At 36.7% G+C, this 17,039-nt stretch overlaps 1 protein-coding gene across 1 annotated transcript in view; it reads right to left on the bottom strand.

The window, feature by feature from the left end:
- The window catches only part of cul3b (cullin 3b), a 44,096-nt gene that overhangs the window by 19,926 nt on the left and 7,131 nt on the right, over nucleotides 1-17,039 (bottom strand). The window contains exons 4-6 of the mRNA XM_067365214.1: nucleotides 15,978-16,138; nucleotides 4,154-4,268; nucleotides 773-1,001 (exon numbers count right to left, since the gene is read on the bottom strand). Coding sequence (XP_067221315.1) covers nucleotides 773-1,001; nucleotides 4,154-4,268; nucleotides 15,978-16,138 — 505 coding nt within the window. The remainder of the gene's footprint in view (nucleotides 1-772; nucleotides 1,002-4,153; nucleotides 4,269-15,977; nucleotides 16,139-17,039) is intronic.

Raw genomic sequence — 17,039 nt, 5'->3', positions numbered from 1 at the left:
TTTAAATTAGAGGCAACCACTACATTTTAATTATGATGCAAACAAAAGATGCTACACACATGAGCAGTTTTTTTTTTTAAATTAGATTGTATAGTTTAAAGATTTACAGCAAAAACAGAATTGTCTGACTTTTGTTTTGTGAAATTATGCTATAATTATGCTATAAGACCACAAAACAAAAACAGCAGACTGAATGAAAATGCAAATTCACACTTTGTCAGTAGGTGGTGCTTATAGAACTGCAGTAAGCTGTACACAAAACAGTGCTGCACTTATAAACACTACTTTACTCTGTAGGTAAAGAGGACAAGAAATACCATCAAAATTATTCTGAAGACAGTTCCCTTTACTAGATACATTCATATAAATCCCTACCCCCATTTCAATATTTTTTTCTTCCTATATTTTGTGAACAGTGAGCTTGCTACACCTTGTTTTTGCTCTGTTGGCGCATCTGTGTTCTCCTCTTTGTGCCCGCCTTCAATGCCCTGTCTGGCCTGTGTGTTAACGTCCTGTTTACAGACGTCATTATATTCCCACACAAATGACATTTTGGGAAATGATTGCAAAGCAGTTTGTGTGCACTTTATGGACGGTCAACTGGTGCATCTCTATTTTCTATCATTGTTAAAATCATTCCCTGGGTCGGATCGGACACCGTCGTATTCCGCGTTTAGCCTGCAGGCCATATGTTTGACACCCCTGCACTAAGCTATATACTATCAATGTAAAATAAATGTAATGATAAATAACTGAGATGAGGACAGTGCACCTTCTGTCTTTCCATTCTTGAGCATGTGTACCAGGCCAGAGTTCTCCATCTCTACAATGGTCTTCATGTGTTTGGAGATGAGCTCTCTCTCCACCACCTTTACAATCGGCTCCTCAGTCGATTTATCCAGACAGTGTATAACTCGCTCAATCTCCTCGTTTATCCGTGCCTCCACTTTCTTTATGTACACACTTGCACTGTTCTCAGCTAAAAACTTTTGACTTTCCATCTGAAAAAGATTATTAATACAAAAAATAAAACAAATGAATAGGTTTAAAATAAAAAGGAGAAAAAAATCTGTCATTATTTACACATCATGTCATTCTAAACCCATGTTCTTTAAAAATGCTTGGTTTGCAGGTAGAGTTCTCCAAGCTCCTTGGAGATGTTAAGACAGTTCTTATGGATTTAGTCTGTCTCTTCATGCAATTCCAACCAGGCTCAATGATGGTTAGATCAGATCTCTGTGTGAACCATACGACTGTCATCAGACTCCTTGTGCATACTAAAATCCCACCGGATTGTTACAATTAATGGCAAAAGGAATGTTTGGAAATGTAAACTTTTGAACAATACTGTATATCATGTGGCTGGGCAGCTATATCAGAGTCAGCAACAACCACACAATATACAATACTTGTGGATTTACTTAAAGGGATAGTTCACCCAAAAATGAAATTTCTGTCATTAAGTTCTCACCCTCATGTCGTTCCAAACCCATAAGACCTTAGTTCATCTTCAGAACACAAATTAAGATATTTTTTATTAAATCTGAGAAGATGCATTATCTCCCATATAAAGCAACAAAATTACCACATTCAAGGTCCAGAAAAGTAGTAAAGACATTGTTAAAATACAGTGGTCCAACCTTAATGTTATGAAGTGACAAAAATATTTTTGTGCGCAAAAACAAAAAAAACAAAAAACGACTTTATTCACCAATTTCCTCTCTACCCTGTCATTCTCCTATGCGGTTTACATTGAAGAGACATTGCAGAGCTTCCGTGTTCTACATCAAAATGCCGACTCTGTATTAGCCGGCTCCTGCATCAGCATCATATGTATGCGTCGGCCAACACAGAGCCGGTGTTCGGACATTAACACAGAAGCGCTGCAAAAATTGTTGAATAAAGTGATTTTTGTTTGGTTTTTGCACACAAAAAGTATTCTCTCCGCTTCATAACATTATGGTTGAACCACTGTAGTCACATTGACTATTTTAACGATGTCTTTATGACTTCTCTGGAGCTTAAATGTTGTTATTTCAATGCTTTCAATGCTTTTTATAAAACCTTTCGGATTTCATAAAAAAATATCTTAATGTGTGTCCTGAAGATGAACGAAGGATTTACGGGTGTGGAACGACATGAAGGCTAGGACTTAATGACAGAAAATATCATTTTTGGGTGAACTAACCCTTTAAGTAAATCCACAAGTGGATACTTTGTGTGGTTGTTGCTGACTTTGATATAGCAGCCCAGCCACATGATACAGTATTGTTTAACAGATTACATACATTCTTTTTTCCAAACTGATAAGAGATTTCAAACAAAAATACCACAACAACCTAAGAAGCTTGTTGTTTGTAGTGCTATTGTGTTTTGCAGAAGCAGTGCCAAAAAAAAAAAAAAAAATGCCTTTACAGTGACCTTTTCTTATTTTGGTCACTATTAATCAAATCATTGTAAAAATGAGAAGATTCTTCCCCCATATTTATATATATATATATATATATATATATATATATATATATATATATATATATGCATAACAGGCATAACATTATGACCACCTTCCTAATATTGTGTTGTTCCCCCTTTTGCTGCCAAAACAGCCCTGACCCATCGAGGCATGGACTCCAGTAGACCCCTGAAGGTGTGCTGTGGTATCTGGCACCAAGCAGCAGATCATTTAAGTCAGGTAAGTTGTGAGGTGAGGCCTCCATGAACCTGACTTGTTTGTTTAGCACATCCCACAGATGCTCGATTGGATTGAAATCTGGGGAATTTGGAGGCCAAGTCAACACCTCAAATTCGTTGTTGTGCTCCTCAAACCATTCCTGAACCATTTTTGCTTTGTGGGAGCATTAACCTGCTGAAAAAGACCACAGCCACCAGGGAATACCGTTTACATGAAAGGGTTTCCATGGTCTGCAACAATGCTTAGGTAGGTGGTACGTGTCAAAGTAATATCCACATGGATGGAAGAACCCAAGGTTTCCCAGCAGAATGTTGCCCAAAGCATCATACTGCCTCCGTCGGCTTGCCTTCTTCCCATAATGCATCCTGGTGCCACGTGTTTCCCAGGTAAGCAACGACACACATCCGGCCATCCACATTATGTAAAAGAAAACGTGATTCATCAGACCAAGCCATCTTTTTCCATTGCTCCATGGCATTGTAGGTGGTACGTGTCAAAGTAATATCCACATGGATGGAAGAACCCAAGGTTTCCCAGCAGAATGTTGCCCAAAGCATCATACTGCCTCCGTCGGCTTGCCTTCTTCCCATAATGCATCTTGGTGCCACGTGTTTCCCAGGTAAGCAACGACACACACCCGGCCATCCACATGATGTAAAAGAAAACGTGATTCATCAGACCAAGCCATCTTTTTCCATTGCTCCGTGGCATTGTAGGTGGTACGTGTCAAAGTAATATCCACATGGATGGAAGAACCCAAGGTTTCCCAGCAGAATGTTGCCCAAAGCATCATACTGCCTCCGTCGGCTTGCCTTCTTCCCATAATGCATCTTGGTGCCATGTGTTTCCCAGGTAAGCAACGACACACACCCGGCCATCCACATGATGTAAAAGAAAACGTGACTCATCAGACCAAGCTATCTTTTTCCATTGCTCCGTGGTTCAGTTCTGATGCTCACGTGCCCACTGTTGGCGCTTTCGGCGGTGGACAGGGGTCAGCATGGGCACCCAGTCTGTGGCTATGCAGCCCCATATGCAACAAACTGTAATGCAGTGTATATTCTGACACCTTTCTATCAGAACCAGCATTATCTTCTTGAGCAATTTGAGCTACAGTTTTTTTTTAGAGATGCTCTGACCCAGTTGTCTAGCCATCACAATGTTGTCAAATTTGTGCAAATCCTTACGTTTTGAGCAAAATTTTCCTGTTTCTAACACATCAACTTCGAGGACAAAAAGTTTACTTGCTGCATAATATATCCCACCCACTAACAGTGCCTTGATGGAGAGATAAGCAGAGTACTTTCACACTCACCTGTCAGTGGTCATAATGTTATGCCTGATCAGCATGTATAATTAATTAATTATATATTATATACACATTCACTGTGGTCCTTATGTCACTTATTCCAACTAATAGAGAAATGCTACTGTAATAAAGTGTAATCTAGCTTTACAAACCTGAAAGAATTCAGCAGACATTTCTAAGAATGGGGCCTCAAAATCCTCTTCATAAACAGAACGTCCTTCCAATCCCAAAATCATCAACATCTGACAAGCGTTACGAATGGCACCCCTGAATGAAAACAAACATTTACTCACAATCTATACTAAGAAAATAACTTTTCCTATTTCATTTAATATGTTCTGTCTGAAGATTGTGGAAATCATAAAGACAAATCTATGTACATGATAAAACTAAAGAACAGGTGGAGCCAAGTTATCTTCTGCAATGGCAAGAATCTGATTGCTTTCTCAGTGCTGTCTAGCAAACATCTTGGAATCATTTTAGACTCACAGCAGACATTTGAAAAGCATATTTCATACTCATTTTTAACAATATATTTTACCGTGGCTTTTGAGGGAAATATGCACAATGTTCCATGAAAGTCTATGTATCATAATGTAAAATAAGAATAGAATGTCCTGTTTTAGACTTTAAAAAAAATTACAATTATCTCAAATCTAAATGTTTGCTCACTGTTTGTGTTTTACAGTGGGATATTTTTTGTGTAGTAGCTTACACAAATGTAGCACAATGGAGCTTGATTTCAATTTTTGAATTGAATTTACAAACAGTGAGTAATCAGTCAGTAAAATAAGAACAAATAAATTACAAACAGTAGCACAAATAAATACAACAGAATAAGACACAAATGAAAGTTTCTTAGGCAGGTGTAACAGTAGTATTCAGGCACACAAATACTACATGAATTGAATACATTAATTATAAGTGAAAGAACACTCGATAGTCTTTACTGTAAATTAAAAACAGTAAAAATAAATGAATAAATAAAAAACGCAGTAAATTAAAAAGATTAATCCTTGAAATTAGTTACAAAAGTTATTCAGTCAAAAAGTGAGTGATTTTGTCTTTTGTTGTTTGATTAACAGACAGCAGCAGGTTTATTAGGCTGCTGTCACTTTAAGAGTGAATCCTATATAATCCTAAAACACTACTATGTCCAACTGCGTTCAGCATCTGGCTAGTGAGGTCAAAAAACACTTTCTGATGACGGAAGTGATGTCTTGCGCTTTGCTTCAATGAGTGCAAGACAGCATTTCCGTTGTCAGAGTTCGTTGTTCAGACCTCACTAACCGGATGTGGAGGGCAGTTGGACATAGTGGTGTTTTAGAGGTAAAAAATTATATAAATACTGTTCGGCTTCTAGCACAAACCGATCGTTTCATGGCTTAGGACATCAATGTGTCGTCACGAGCCACAGGGTTTAATTCGGATTTGTCTGTGGGTGTTTTTTTGACTCTTATAGATGAAGTTCCTATTGACACGTATTATACGGCTGACAGATGGCAACCGTTGGAGTTAAAAAATCATCATTTGTATTCTACTGAAGAAACAAAGTCACCTACATCTTGGATGCCCTGGGGGTAAGCAGATAAACATCAAATTTTCATTTTTGGGTGAACTATCCCTTTCATCACTGCGCCGAATAATATCCAGCATGACCATTAAAATGTATTTTGAATTTTATGTGAGTAGATTAAAACAATGGTCTGTAACATGCATACTGTATGCCTATCTGAGTGTGGTCTAACCATACTTATTAGCTAATAATCAGAATGATGAAAATTACATGTAAACCGGAGTAAAGAGTTCTCCTCATGTCATGTAAACAACTTACTGCGATTAAGACCTTACTCTGATTATTAGAAATAAATCGCATTATTGGTGCACATGTAAATGTCCATGATCAGTAAAATGAACAGCTTAGCAGTACTGTAAGGCAGGGGTTCTCACAGTAAGGTCTGCAGACCCCTGGGGGTCCATGTCCCATAGCCACAAAATAAATGTAGGACTAATCGACAAGTAATCGAACCTCTAACGACGTAATTTTCCCATGTCAGATATTTTTTTTTTTAATCCTGTTAATACTTTCCCTTAAAAAACATACTACCATGTGTGTAGTTACATGACTCTGCCTCATCCAGTCAGCAGCATGGAAGCAATACGGAAGCGGCTCGCATTACTTTCGGTTTGCTTTTCCACTGCAGTTTAGTACCACTTCAAAGTGGGTGGGATAATAGACTGATCGTGTAGTTGTACCGCCTCTACTGCCATGGATACAGCCATTTCTGTTTTCAAGTTACTTGCAACAGTTGTTTAAATGAAGACATTTATTTAAAAAAAAATAAATAAAAAAATAGAATGAACAAATGATACTGCGGTGGCTGTTACTGATTATTTTAAATCTAGCAGGTTTGGCATCTCATGTTTCAAAATCCATTGACACTGGTAGTGACGATTTTCTCTGACCAATCTGATCTGCAGTGTTTACATGTCACATTTAGTACCAGTACGGCATACTTGGAACTTCCACTGAGGTGGTAGCCGTATCAAGCTGTACCGAGCTATACCATGTGGTGGAAAAGCACCAAAAAGTGAGCCGTACCGAGTCGTACCATGCAGTGGAAAAGTGCCATTTGTCAATTGTCTGTGTTTTAAGGCTTGCCAGTTTGGACATTCAAGAGATTTTAGACCAACAGATGTGTATTATTATATTGAGATACTGCGCTGATGCATTGTGGCACACGAACATTCATACAGACAGTAGCTTATATTAGAGGTCTACAAAGAGGACTCGAGACCCAATGACCCGGGACCCGTACGGGTTTGGGTCTATATTTAAAATGGTCAGACAGGTCTGGGTCGGGTCCCAATCGATTACTTCGGTTCCCGGGTGTATTTGTGTATATAACATCGTGTGTATACCCGAGCCAAACTGATTCAGAGATCACCCGGCCATGTTAGGAGTCAGTCAGCGTTGTGTGTGTGTTTTGTAACTTGCAAAGTATGAGCCGGGAAATAAGGTGAAAAAAACATGAGCGACCCCAGCCATCAGAAGCAGAGCGGGCAAAGTTAATGCAAGCGAACCATGATCATCAAGTTTTCCTATTCCTGGTGTGTGCAACAGTAATGAAAATAAACTTCAAAAAATGCTTGTAGCCTTGCACACACATTTAAATAACATATTTCAAATCATTAACAAAATCTGAGATGAAATATCACATAAATGTTTTCTATGACGCTCAAAATGCGTTTAAAAGCTTATGTTTCAGGTTGCTCCAGCTAACGCGCATTTTCAGTCTCATGTGAGCGCAATTTCTTTCTCCTATTTTTATAATATTATGAATGAACTGTCTTGTTATATCTAAAGTTTTGGTCAGACTCTGCTCAGAAAGCACAGAAATGATCGCAAATAAGTAATGCTAACGTCAGCGGCCATGTCACTGAACAAGCAATCATTATTAGGGCAAAAAGTCAAAGTTATTTTATTATATGAGTTGACTCGAGATACAACAAAATGCAAAACTGCAAAGTCACATTTGTCATCGTGACAGCACGTGGACTTTTAAAGCTGGAATAATGAGTGGATTAAGCATTTCAATCGGAGATAGGAATAACGGATGAACTTTCTTGGCAAGTGCATCACAGACAGGTACAAGGGAGAAAGGCTACTAACATTAGGTAAGACAAAACATTTTATTTTCGCTTGTTTATTGACTTATTAATAGCAATTTTCTGTGGAATAGACCTATGTGCTGATCGGGTCCAGTCAGGTCTGTGTCTTACCGGCCAGGTTCGGGTCCAGCTTTCAAATAATAGACAGGTTCACAGTGGTTCTGGGTAGTACATTTATGGCATTTCTCGGTTCTTCATGTGTCCAGGGCCAACTTTCAAAATAATAGTCGGTCCTGGGTCGGTTCCGTGTAGAACATTTACTACACGGAACCGTTCTTCAGGTTCGGGTATGAATTTTTGGATATATATAATAATTTTTTTTTTTTTGGTATGCTATACTTAATAGAAAAATATTAGGATAAGCATTTAAGTGGCTTGAAACATATTTGAAATAAAGACACATTTTACCAAGATTTACCAACATTTTACCATTTCTGCAAGCTTTTTTTCAAAGTAAATTATATAAGGAGTCTATAACTCAAAACTACTGAAAACATTCTAGAACATAATTTTCTATTTTAATAAAATAAATACACTTTAAAAAACTAAACTAAAAAACTTGTTACATTTGTTTAGAGCTTTTTTATATACACGAGTCAAAATCTGGGTAATAATGGGACAACAGTTTTAAGAAGTGATTTTTCAATTTTATTTACAACAGGATCTGCATTTTCATTAGATTAAATAAAAGATTTTTGTTGTAAGAGACAATAAAAACAAGACAACAAATTTACAACACCTGAATTTTTGCCGTAGAAACCAAAAGCTCGATACTGTGTTTAGCGTAGGAGACTGACATGGAAGAGAACAAATTTTTGAATAAAGTTGTTATTTTTGTTTGTTTTTTTGCGCACAAAAAGTATTCTCGTCACTTCATAACATTAAGGTTGAACCACTGTTGTCATATGGACTATTTTAACAATGTCTTTACTACCTTTCTGGGCCTTGAAAGTAGAAATTGTGTTGCAGTCTATCAGAGGATGAAGATGAACTAAGGTCTTACAGGTTTGGAACATCCAAAATTTACCGGCATACATACAGTGCACACTAATGTAAAGCAATATATACTATTTTGGAAAACCACAACTGATTGCTTGTTTATATCGTCGCAACATGTAAACTATATTACTGGCCAGTGGCCAGCTTTTTATATAAAGTTGTATATACAACTATACCCAAATTTATCTGCATAAATACAGTATACTCACGTAAAGCAATACATACACAACGGCCACTTAATTAGGTGCAATAATTATAACGCAAATATATTTACACGCGGATGACGTCATTATGTCAGAGCGTAAAAGAACCGGTGAACCGTTTTTTTCAACCGGTTTATTGAATCGAACTGTCTGAAAGAACCGGTTCGCGGAAAAGAACCGAACTTCCCATCACTAGTTCACAGAAATTGGTAAACAAAAAAGGATCCAAATGAGCTGTGAAACACTGTTGCCACCTTGTGGACAAACTAATTAGTGGGTTCTAAGTGGTGCTATGGGGTAATTTTAACTGCAGAATTGCCTAAAGACAGCTTGATTATAAGCTTTGAATTTTATTTTATATTTATTTTAACAATTTTTTAAAATAAAGTTAACAAAATTAGTAATTTAGACACTTAAAAGATTAGTTAAACTAAAATAAAGGACATGTTGCAGTGCGTTCCATGGCAAAGGGTGCCTGTAAAAGTACCTGTGGAAAACTGCATGTTCTCTAATTGGTTCCTTTACAGAAACGAGTGAGCAAAAATTACATCTAAAAGAACATATAAAAAAAATCTAAAACATGTAGAAAATATAATATAATACAAACCCGATTCCAAGAAAGTTGGGACACTGTGCAAATTGTGAATAAAAAAGGAATGCAATCATTTACAAATCTCGTAAACTTATATTTTATTCACAATATAATATAGATAACATATCAAATGTTGAAAGTGAGACATTTTGAAATGTCATGCCAAATATGGGCTCAGTTTGGATTTCATGAGAGCTACACATTCCAGAAAAGTAGGTAGACAGGTAGCAATAAGAGGCCGGAAAAGTTACATTATAAGTTACAGTTACATATAAGGAACATCTGGAGGACCAATTTGCAACTTATTAGGTCAATTGGCAACATGATTGGGTATAAAAAGAGCCTCTCAGAGTGGCAGTGTCCCTCAGAAGTCAAGATGGGCAGATGATCACCATTTCCCCCAATGCTGCGGTGAAAAATAGTGAAGCAATATCAGAAAGTAGTTTCACAGAGAAAAATTGCAAAGAGTTTGAAGTTATCATCTACAGTGCATAATATCGTCCAAAGATTCAGAGAATCTGGAACAATCTCTGTGCTTAAGGGTCAAGGCCGGAAAACCATACTGGATGCCTGTGATCTTCGGGCCCTTAGAGGGCACTGCATCACATACAGGAATGCTACTGTAATGGAAATCACAACATGGGCTCAGGAATACTTCCAAAAAACATTATCAGTGAACACAATGCACCGTGCCATTCGCCATTGCCGGCTAAAACTATAGGTCAAAAAAGAAGCCATATCTAAACATGATCCAGAAATGCAGGCATTTTCTCTGGGCCAAGGCTCATTTAAAATGGACTGTGGCAAAGTGGAAAACTGTTCTGTGGTCAGACGAATCAAAATTTGAAGCTCTTTTTGGAAAACTGGGATGCCATGTCATCCGGACTAAAGAGCATAAGGACAACTCAAGTTGTTTTAGTGCTCAGTTCAGAAGCCTGCATCGCTGATGGTATGGGGTTGCATGAGTGCGTGTGGCATGGGCAGCTTACACATCTGGAAAGGCACCATCAAAGCTGAAAGGTATATCCAAGTTCTAGAACAACATATGCTCCCATCCAGACGTCATCTTTTTCAGGGAAGACCTTGCATTTTCCAACATGACAATGCCAGACCACATACTGCATCAATTACAACATCATGGCTGCGTAGAAGAAGGATCCGGGTACTGAAATGGCCAGCCTGCAGTCCAGATCTTTTACCCATAGAAAACATTTGGCGCATCATAAAGAGGAAGATGCGACAAAGAAGATGTAAGACAGTTGAGCAACTAGAAGCCTGTATTAGACAAGAATGGGACATCATTCCTATTCCTAAACTTGAACAACTTGTCTCCTCAGTCCCCAGACGTTTGCAGACTGTTAGATGAAGAGGGGATGCCAGAGTAGTAAACATGGCCTTGTCCCAACTTTTTTGAGATGTGTTGATGCCATGAAATTTAAAATCAACTTAATTTTTCCCTTAAAATGATACATTTTCTAAGTTTAAACATTTGATATGTCATCTATGTTGTATTCTGAATAAAATATTGAAATTTGAAACTTCCACATCATTGCATTATGTTTTTATTCACAATTTGTACAGTGTCCCAACTCTTTTGCAATCAGGTTTGTACATACTGCTTCTAATTTTCCTCATTTCATAATTTCTCACCATTTAGTGATAACCTCAAATGCATTATTTTACTCACTTTTACAAGCATGTATCATTCATTGCCTGTAACCACAGCAATTGTAAGAGTGTCCGTGTTGAACGCAGTCTTAATTTCGTGTTAGATGCTCTTTATGCAACTATAAATTCATCCGATATAAAATTTCATACCTGTACTGTCCATCCAACAGAGTAAACAATATTACTGTAGACAGTGCAGGGCTCAACAGCTCAACACTAAGGATTTTTGACCTGCCAAAATTTTCACTGGTCCCTCTAGGGCTGAGCGATATGGCCCAGAAATTATCACAATAAAATTTTTTTTTTTTTTTTTTTAATGGAACCTGCATCCGTCCCCCCCTTCATGTAGCATGTAAAATATTACATATCCAAATACCAAATGAAAATGCCTTTTGCTTCTACATGGTGACCGCAAACTCTTTGCTCATGTCACATCAAAAATGAACAGAGGAATAAAGCATTCTGTGGCATAGAACAGAAAAAGGAAAATGAGAAAGATTGCATTAAACTTAAGGAAACAACGTCCAAGTAGATAAAAAAAGATCGGTAAAAGCTTAATTTAAAATTGTATTACTGAAATTCTGGAATAAAGACTTAACCAACATCTAACAAACTGATGAGAGGTTCAGGTGTAGGGCTGCACGATAATAAAGAAAAATGCAGAAAAATATGCGATAACTCATTAAATAATGTGATATTCAATATGCAATACAATGATGCTTTAAGTGTGTAAAATAAAGTGTAGTTTATATTTAAATATATTTAACCCTTTAAAACCGCACGTATCATATTTGATACACGAGTTTCTAAGACATATATTGAATCAGTGAGAGCAATACTTTCTTTAAAAACCTGTTGTATCTATTTTGATATGTGTATTCTGCCATCCTGTGGAATTTCACTGTACTGCAGGCAGTAGAGGGGTGAATTTTTAGCTTTTCAAAATGGCGGCTGCGATTGGATCAAGCCAGACGCTTTCGGCAGGAAAATAAAGGCTAATTTCAAGTTGTTAAGGTAAAAAATAATATTGGATTGCGCCTGATATAATTAATTTAACACTTTCTGAATTGAAATAATGCATAATTACTTAATAATTTAATCGTTAAATTACAAGTAAATCGTGTTGGAAATTGTGTATCAAATTTGATACTGCAGGTATTAATGGTGCTTTATGTCTAAACAGTAATGTCAAATTGTAGTAACGTTATCTACTTTATGACTACCACAATGCAAACACACACAATATTGGGATGATTCAATTAATGGCAATTAATGACTGAAATGCCATATTAAAATATATATTGTGTTAAAAATGCACATATTAAATTTGAAACTGCAGGTATAAGGTTCTTTATCCCTGAATAGTCGTGTCACATTTTTTTTTTATGTAATCTACAATATGCCTACCACAATGTCATCTTACAATACATTTAGGTTATTTTTACAGTAACAATTCCTCTAAAATTATAAATCAATATGCTGGAATCATCAATTTTTTATGTGTATTTTTAGATGTCAAAAAGATTAGAGGAAGAAGAGAGAAAAAAAAAAAGCATCTTCAAAATGTAATCGACATAACAATGGATGGCAATTCAAGTGACCTAGAGCAGTTAGAGGAAGAGGAGGAGGAGGATGATGATGAGGAATGGATTCCTCAGGCCATGCATGATGATGGAAGTTCAGACAGCAGTGATGAGGAAGATTATCAAGTTGAAAGTGTAGTCCAGAGCAGCATAGAAGTTGAGGTCCCAACAACACAGGACACATTCAAAAAGCAGTCGGTGAAGGATAATGCAAAAAAGAAAGAATACAGATGGAGAAAAAAACAATTTCAACCTCCATCTGTCGATTTCATTGCATCTGATGAAGGGACAGAAGACAGGTGTAACTGGACTCCATACATGTATTTCAAACAGTTTGTCACTGATGAAATGCTACAGGAAACGGCAGAACAAACAAATCTGTACAGCGTACAAAAAGAGGGCAAGTCAGTAAACACAACTGCCAAAGAGATAGAGAAAGTTCTAGGCATGTACATGCATATGGGGTTAGTACAGATGTCCTGTGTGAGAGCATATTGGGAGATGGAGACAAAGCTTCCTGCAGTTTGTGATGTAATGTCTCGAGATCGGTTTCTGAAATTGCTCACACTGATTCACTTTCAGGACAATTTCCGTGTTTCTGATGATGCAAAGAAAGATAAACTGTGGAAGCTTAGGCCATGGTTACAAAACCTGCGAGAACAGTTTCTTTGCATACCTCCTGAAGAATGTCATGCAGTAGATGAAATTATGGTGCCATTCAAGGGAAAATCTCATCTACGTGTCTACATGCCTGCAAAACCACACAAAATGGGGTTTTAAGATGTGGGGACGTGCAGGACAAAGTGGCTTTCTTTATGACTTTGATGTTTGTCAAGGTGCAGAACATCAAGACAGAAAAATCAGAAGTGGTTGTTACAGGAGAAGTTGTGTTGAAAATGACATCAACATTTCCAGCAGGAAAAAAAATCACAAGGTCTTTGCAGACAATTACTTTACATCAGTTCCCCTGGTGCAGCACCTAAAGGAGAGAGAAATCCACTACATTGGCATGAACCGGATGTCCAACTGCACCATGATGGATGAAAGGGAAATGAAGAAACATGGAAGAGGGTCAATGGACTTCAGAGTGAACCAGGACAACAACATCATTGTAAGATGGTTTAACAACAAAGCAGTGAACCTGATTTCTTCATTTGTGGCTATTGAACCTGTGGGAAATGTGAAACGCTGGGATCGCAAATCCAAAACTCACATAATGGATCCCAGACCAGCCATCGTTGAAGCATATAACAAGTTCATGGGAGGCGTCGATCTCCTTGATATGCTGTCTGCACTTTACAAATTCAGCTTCAGATCCCGAAGATGGTACATGTACATCTGGTGGCACACTGTTACAGTGGCAGTCATCAATGCGTGGAACCTCTACAGAAGAGACCAGAAGATGCTAGACCCCAAGATGAAAACCATGGCTCTGCGAAGGTTTCAAGCTTTGGTTGGTACTTCACTCACAAGTGCTGGAAAGGCTAAAAAGGTTGGCTGACCACTAGCCTGTCCAGAAGCAGCTCCATCAGCACCCCGTAAAAGGTCAAGCTGCAGTGTGCCCCCGGATGTCAGAAGGGATGCCATGGATCATTTTCCAACATGGGAAACCCGACAAAGATGCAATCATTGCACCAACAATCACTTCTCACATGTGTACTGTGAGAAGTGTAAGGTGCATCTTTGCCTGAACAAAGACAGAAACTGCTTTCGTGACTACCACAAAGTGAAATAAAAGGACTGGAAAAAAGATCTATGTAAAAAAAAAAAGAGAGAAAAACTGCCTAAAATGTTCTCTGTTTTCAAACTGTTAAAGGCATAATAGATTTTTTGTATCTAAAATCTACACTGTTGTAAGCAAAACGTTCCCAAAAAGCCTGATGTATCAAATGTGATACAAAAAATATATCATAAACAAAATGAGTTGGCAAAATTTTTATTTTTTTTTTTATTTTGATTCAAGGCTTAATAACATCTAATTTCCAAAAATATATAATTTTCTGCCATTTTTTTAATGTGTCAGGCTTTAAAGGGTTAAAAACTGAAAATGAAATAACAAACATACATGCCCGTGAATACTCACCAAGCATTTTGACATAAATGTATGTGTATAAACTGCGTAAGAGAACTGATATCGAAGTTAAGCACTGTCCAAGAGGCAGCTTCCTGTGCGAGTGCATGAGTATTTTCTTATTGCGCCTAATAACATTAAGCATGTCAAACGTATGTAACATGCATGTGTCCAGTCAATTCAGTGCCTTCTGCGTCAACCTAAATCTAAATATTAAAATCATTCAGCTATCGTAAGCAATTTTAATATGCATATCATGATATGTACATTTGCAATATTTAGATCATTTTGATATTTTGTGCAGCCCTATTTAGGCGATATTAATATTAGTTAATTTTTGAGTATTTTTTATGTCGCTGCCCCCCAAAAAATTAAAAGTATTTATTTTTAATGGACATCCAGTTGCTTTACATTTAGAGGCTGATAAACAATATCATATTTTTATATTGGTATGCTTTATGCTTTAAAACATTAACGGTATATTTCACCCAAAAATTTAAATTCTGTCATATTTACTTACCCTGATGTCGTTCCAAACCTCTATGACTTTTGTTCTTCTGCGGAACACAAAATAAGATATTTTGAAGACTGTTGGTAATCCAACAGTTTTTTTCCCCATTTACTTCAATTGTATGGACAAAAAAACTGATATTTCTCAAAATGTCTTATTTTATGTTTCACAGAAGAAAGTCATACAGGTTTGGAACGAACTGATGTAAATGATGACAGAAATTTCATTTTTGGGTGAACAAGCCCTACTATCTATTGATTTAATGAGTCTATTAAAAATAAGTAAATAAATTAAGTACAATTAATTGTGGAATTTCTTTTTCTACCTTCACTCAAGTTTGATTGTCAAGTTTGACTTTTAATATTTCAGTATATATAAAATTGTAACATATGACCTATTTTTATGTTGAATTTCTAAGTACTTTTACACCCTCATTCTAGGGTTTAAACTCGGACCTTCCCAGTCAGCGGGCTCAAGCATTAATGTTGTGTGTGCACAAAAAGGGAACAGCAAAGGGAGTACATATGAGGCTCATATCAGGATTTATAAAATGTACAAAAACTTGACATGAATGTTTGCAGACTAGCAAATGTAGGGTTTGATCAATTAAAAAAAACCTGCCATATTGTTATGATGAATCACCACACATGTGTGGGCCAAAACAATTAGACACCCACCTGTCCACCACCTCTCCTTTTCTCTCACGGGCAATCATGTCTAGTAAGGTCTGCCTTAGATGGTCCCGAATGCAACCATAACGAACCACCTGGTCTCTGAAGATGATGAGACCTAGATTATAGACGTTCTCTACATTATTCTGCTGAACATACACCCGGTCCTATACAAAGGGGAGACAGAGAGAGAGTGATGAAGCTAATAAAGGAGATAAAGCTCTCTCTCAAGCAACAGTCAAATTGGTTAGAAACAATGCACAACCACCCAGTAGAAACTAATATATTTGAATTTCTAAAACTGCAAATTCAAGTACTTGCAAGGCAGCAAAAGAAGAGCTAAAGTTGATCACGATTCTGAATAAAAATTAGTTTATTTCAGTGATTTACAAAACCTAAACTTTAGGCTACTAAACAGAATGCCAATTAATTAAAGGCTCCAACTACATGTTCTTTTTTGTGTGCTCCAGTTGTCAGTTGTTTAGAATGACAAAACTCACTTTATTATTGCTACAACAGAACCACAACAAAAATATTCATCTCAGAGAAGAAAATGCACATACTTTTAGGAAGTTTATAGGCTTTGTGTTTTTTTGTTTTACTTTTATTAAATCAAGATTTCTAATATTATATATATATATATATATATATAAACAAATATATATATATATATATATATATATATATATATATATATATATATAAACAAATATATATAAAATAGATGATGATGAATGTTTTCCTCAAAAACCTTAATTTCTTTTTGACTGAAGAAAGAATGACATGAACATCTTGGGAAATCTTAATTCTGAATGAACTAATCCTTTAACTGCTACTCTCATGCACTCTTATGAATGTGCACAGGAGAACAATGACTGAGGTCAAGATTATTTTTATTAGTATATATTTAGGTTGATAAACTACATTTCAGTTTGTTTTTCACCAGACCTTATCATATGCCATCAGAACACTTGGAACCATAGACTGTAAAAAAAGATGGACGACGCGATGCCGCTTCCTTCCATTGTAATGAACTGAAGCCAAAATGGCCGACCGAATGGGCGCTGA

The sequence above is a fragment of the Chanodichthys erythropterus genome, chromosome 17 (genome assembly GCF_024489055.1).
Source record: "Chanodichthys erythropterus isolate Z2021 chromosome 17, ASM2448905v1, whole genome shotgun sequence".
NCBI classification, from domain to species: domain Eukaryota; kingdom Metazoa; phylum Chordata; class Actinopteri; order Cypriniformes; family Xenocyprididae; genus Chanodichthys; species Chanodichthys erythropterus.
Note: the sequence above shows the minus strand (reverse complement) of the source record. Positions and strands in the feature narration are given on the sequence as shown.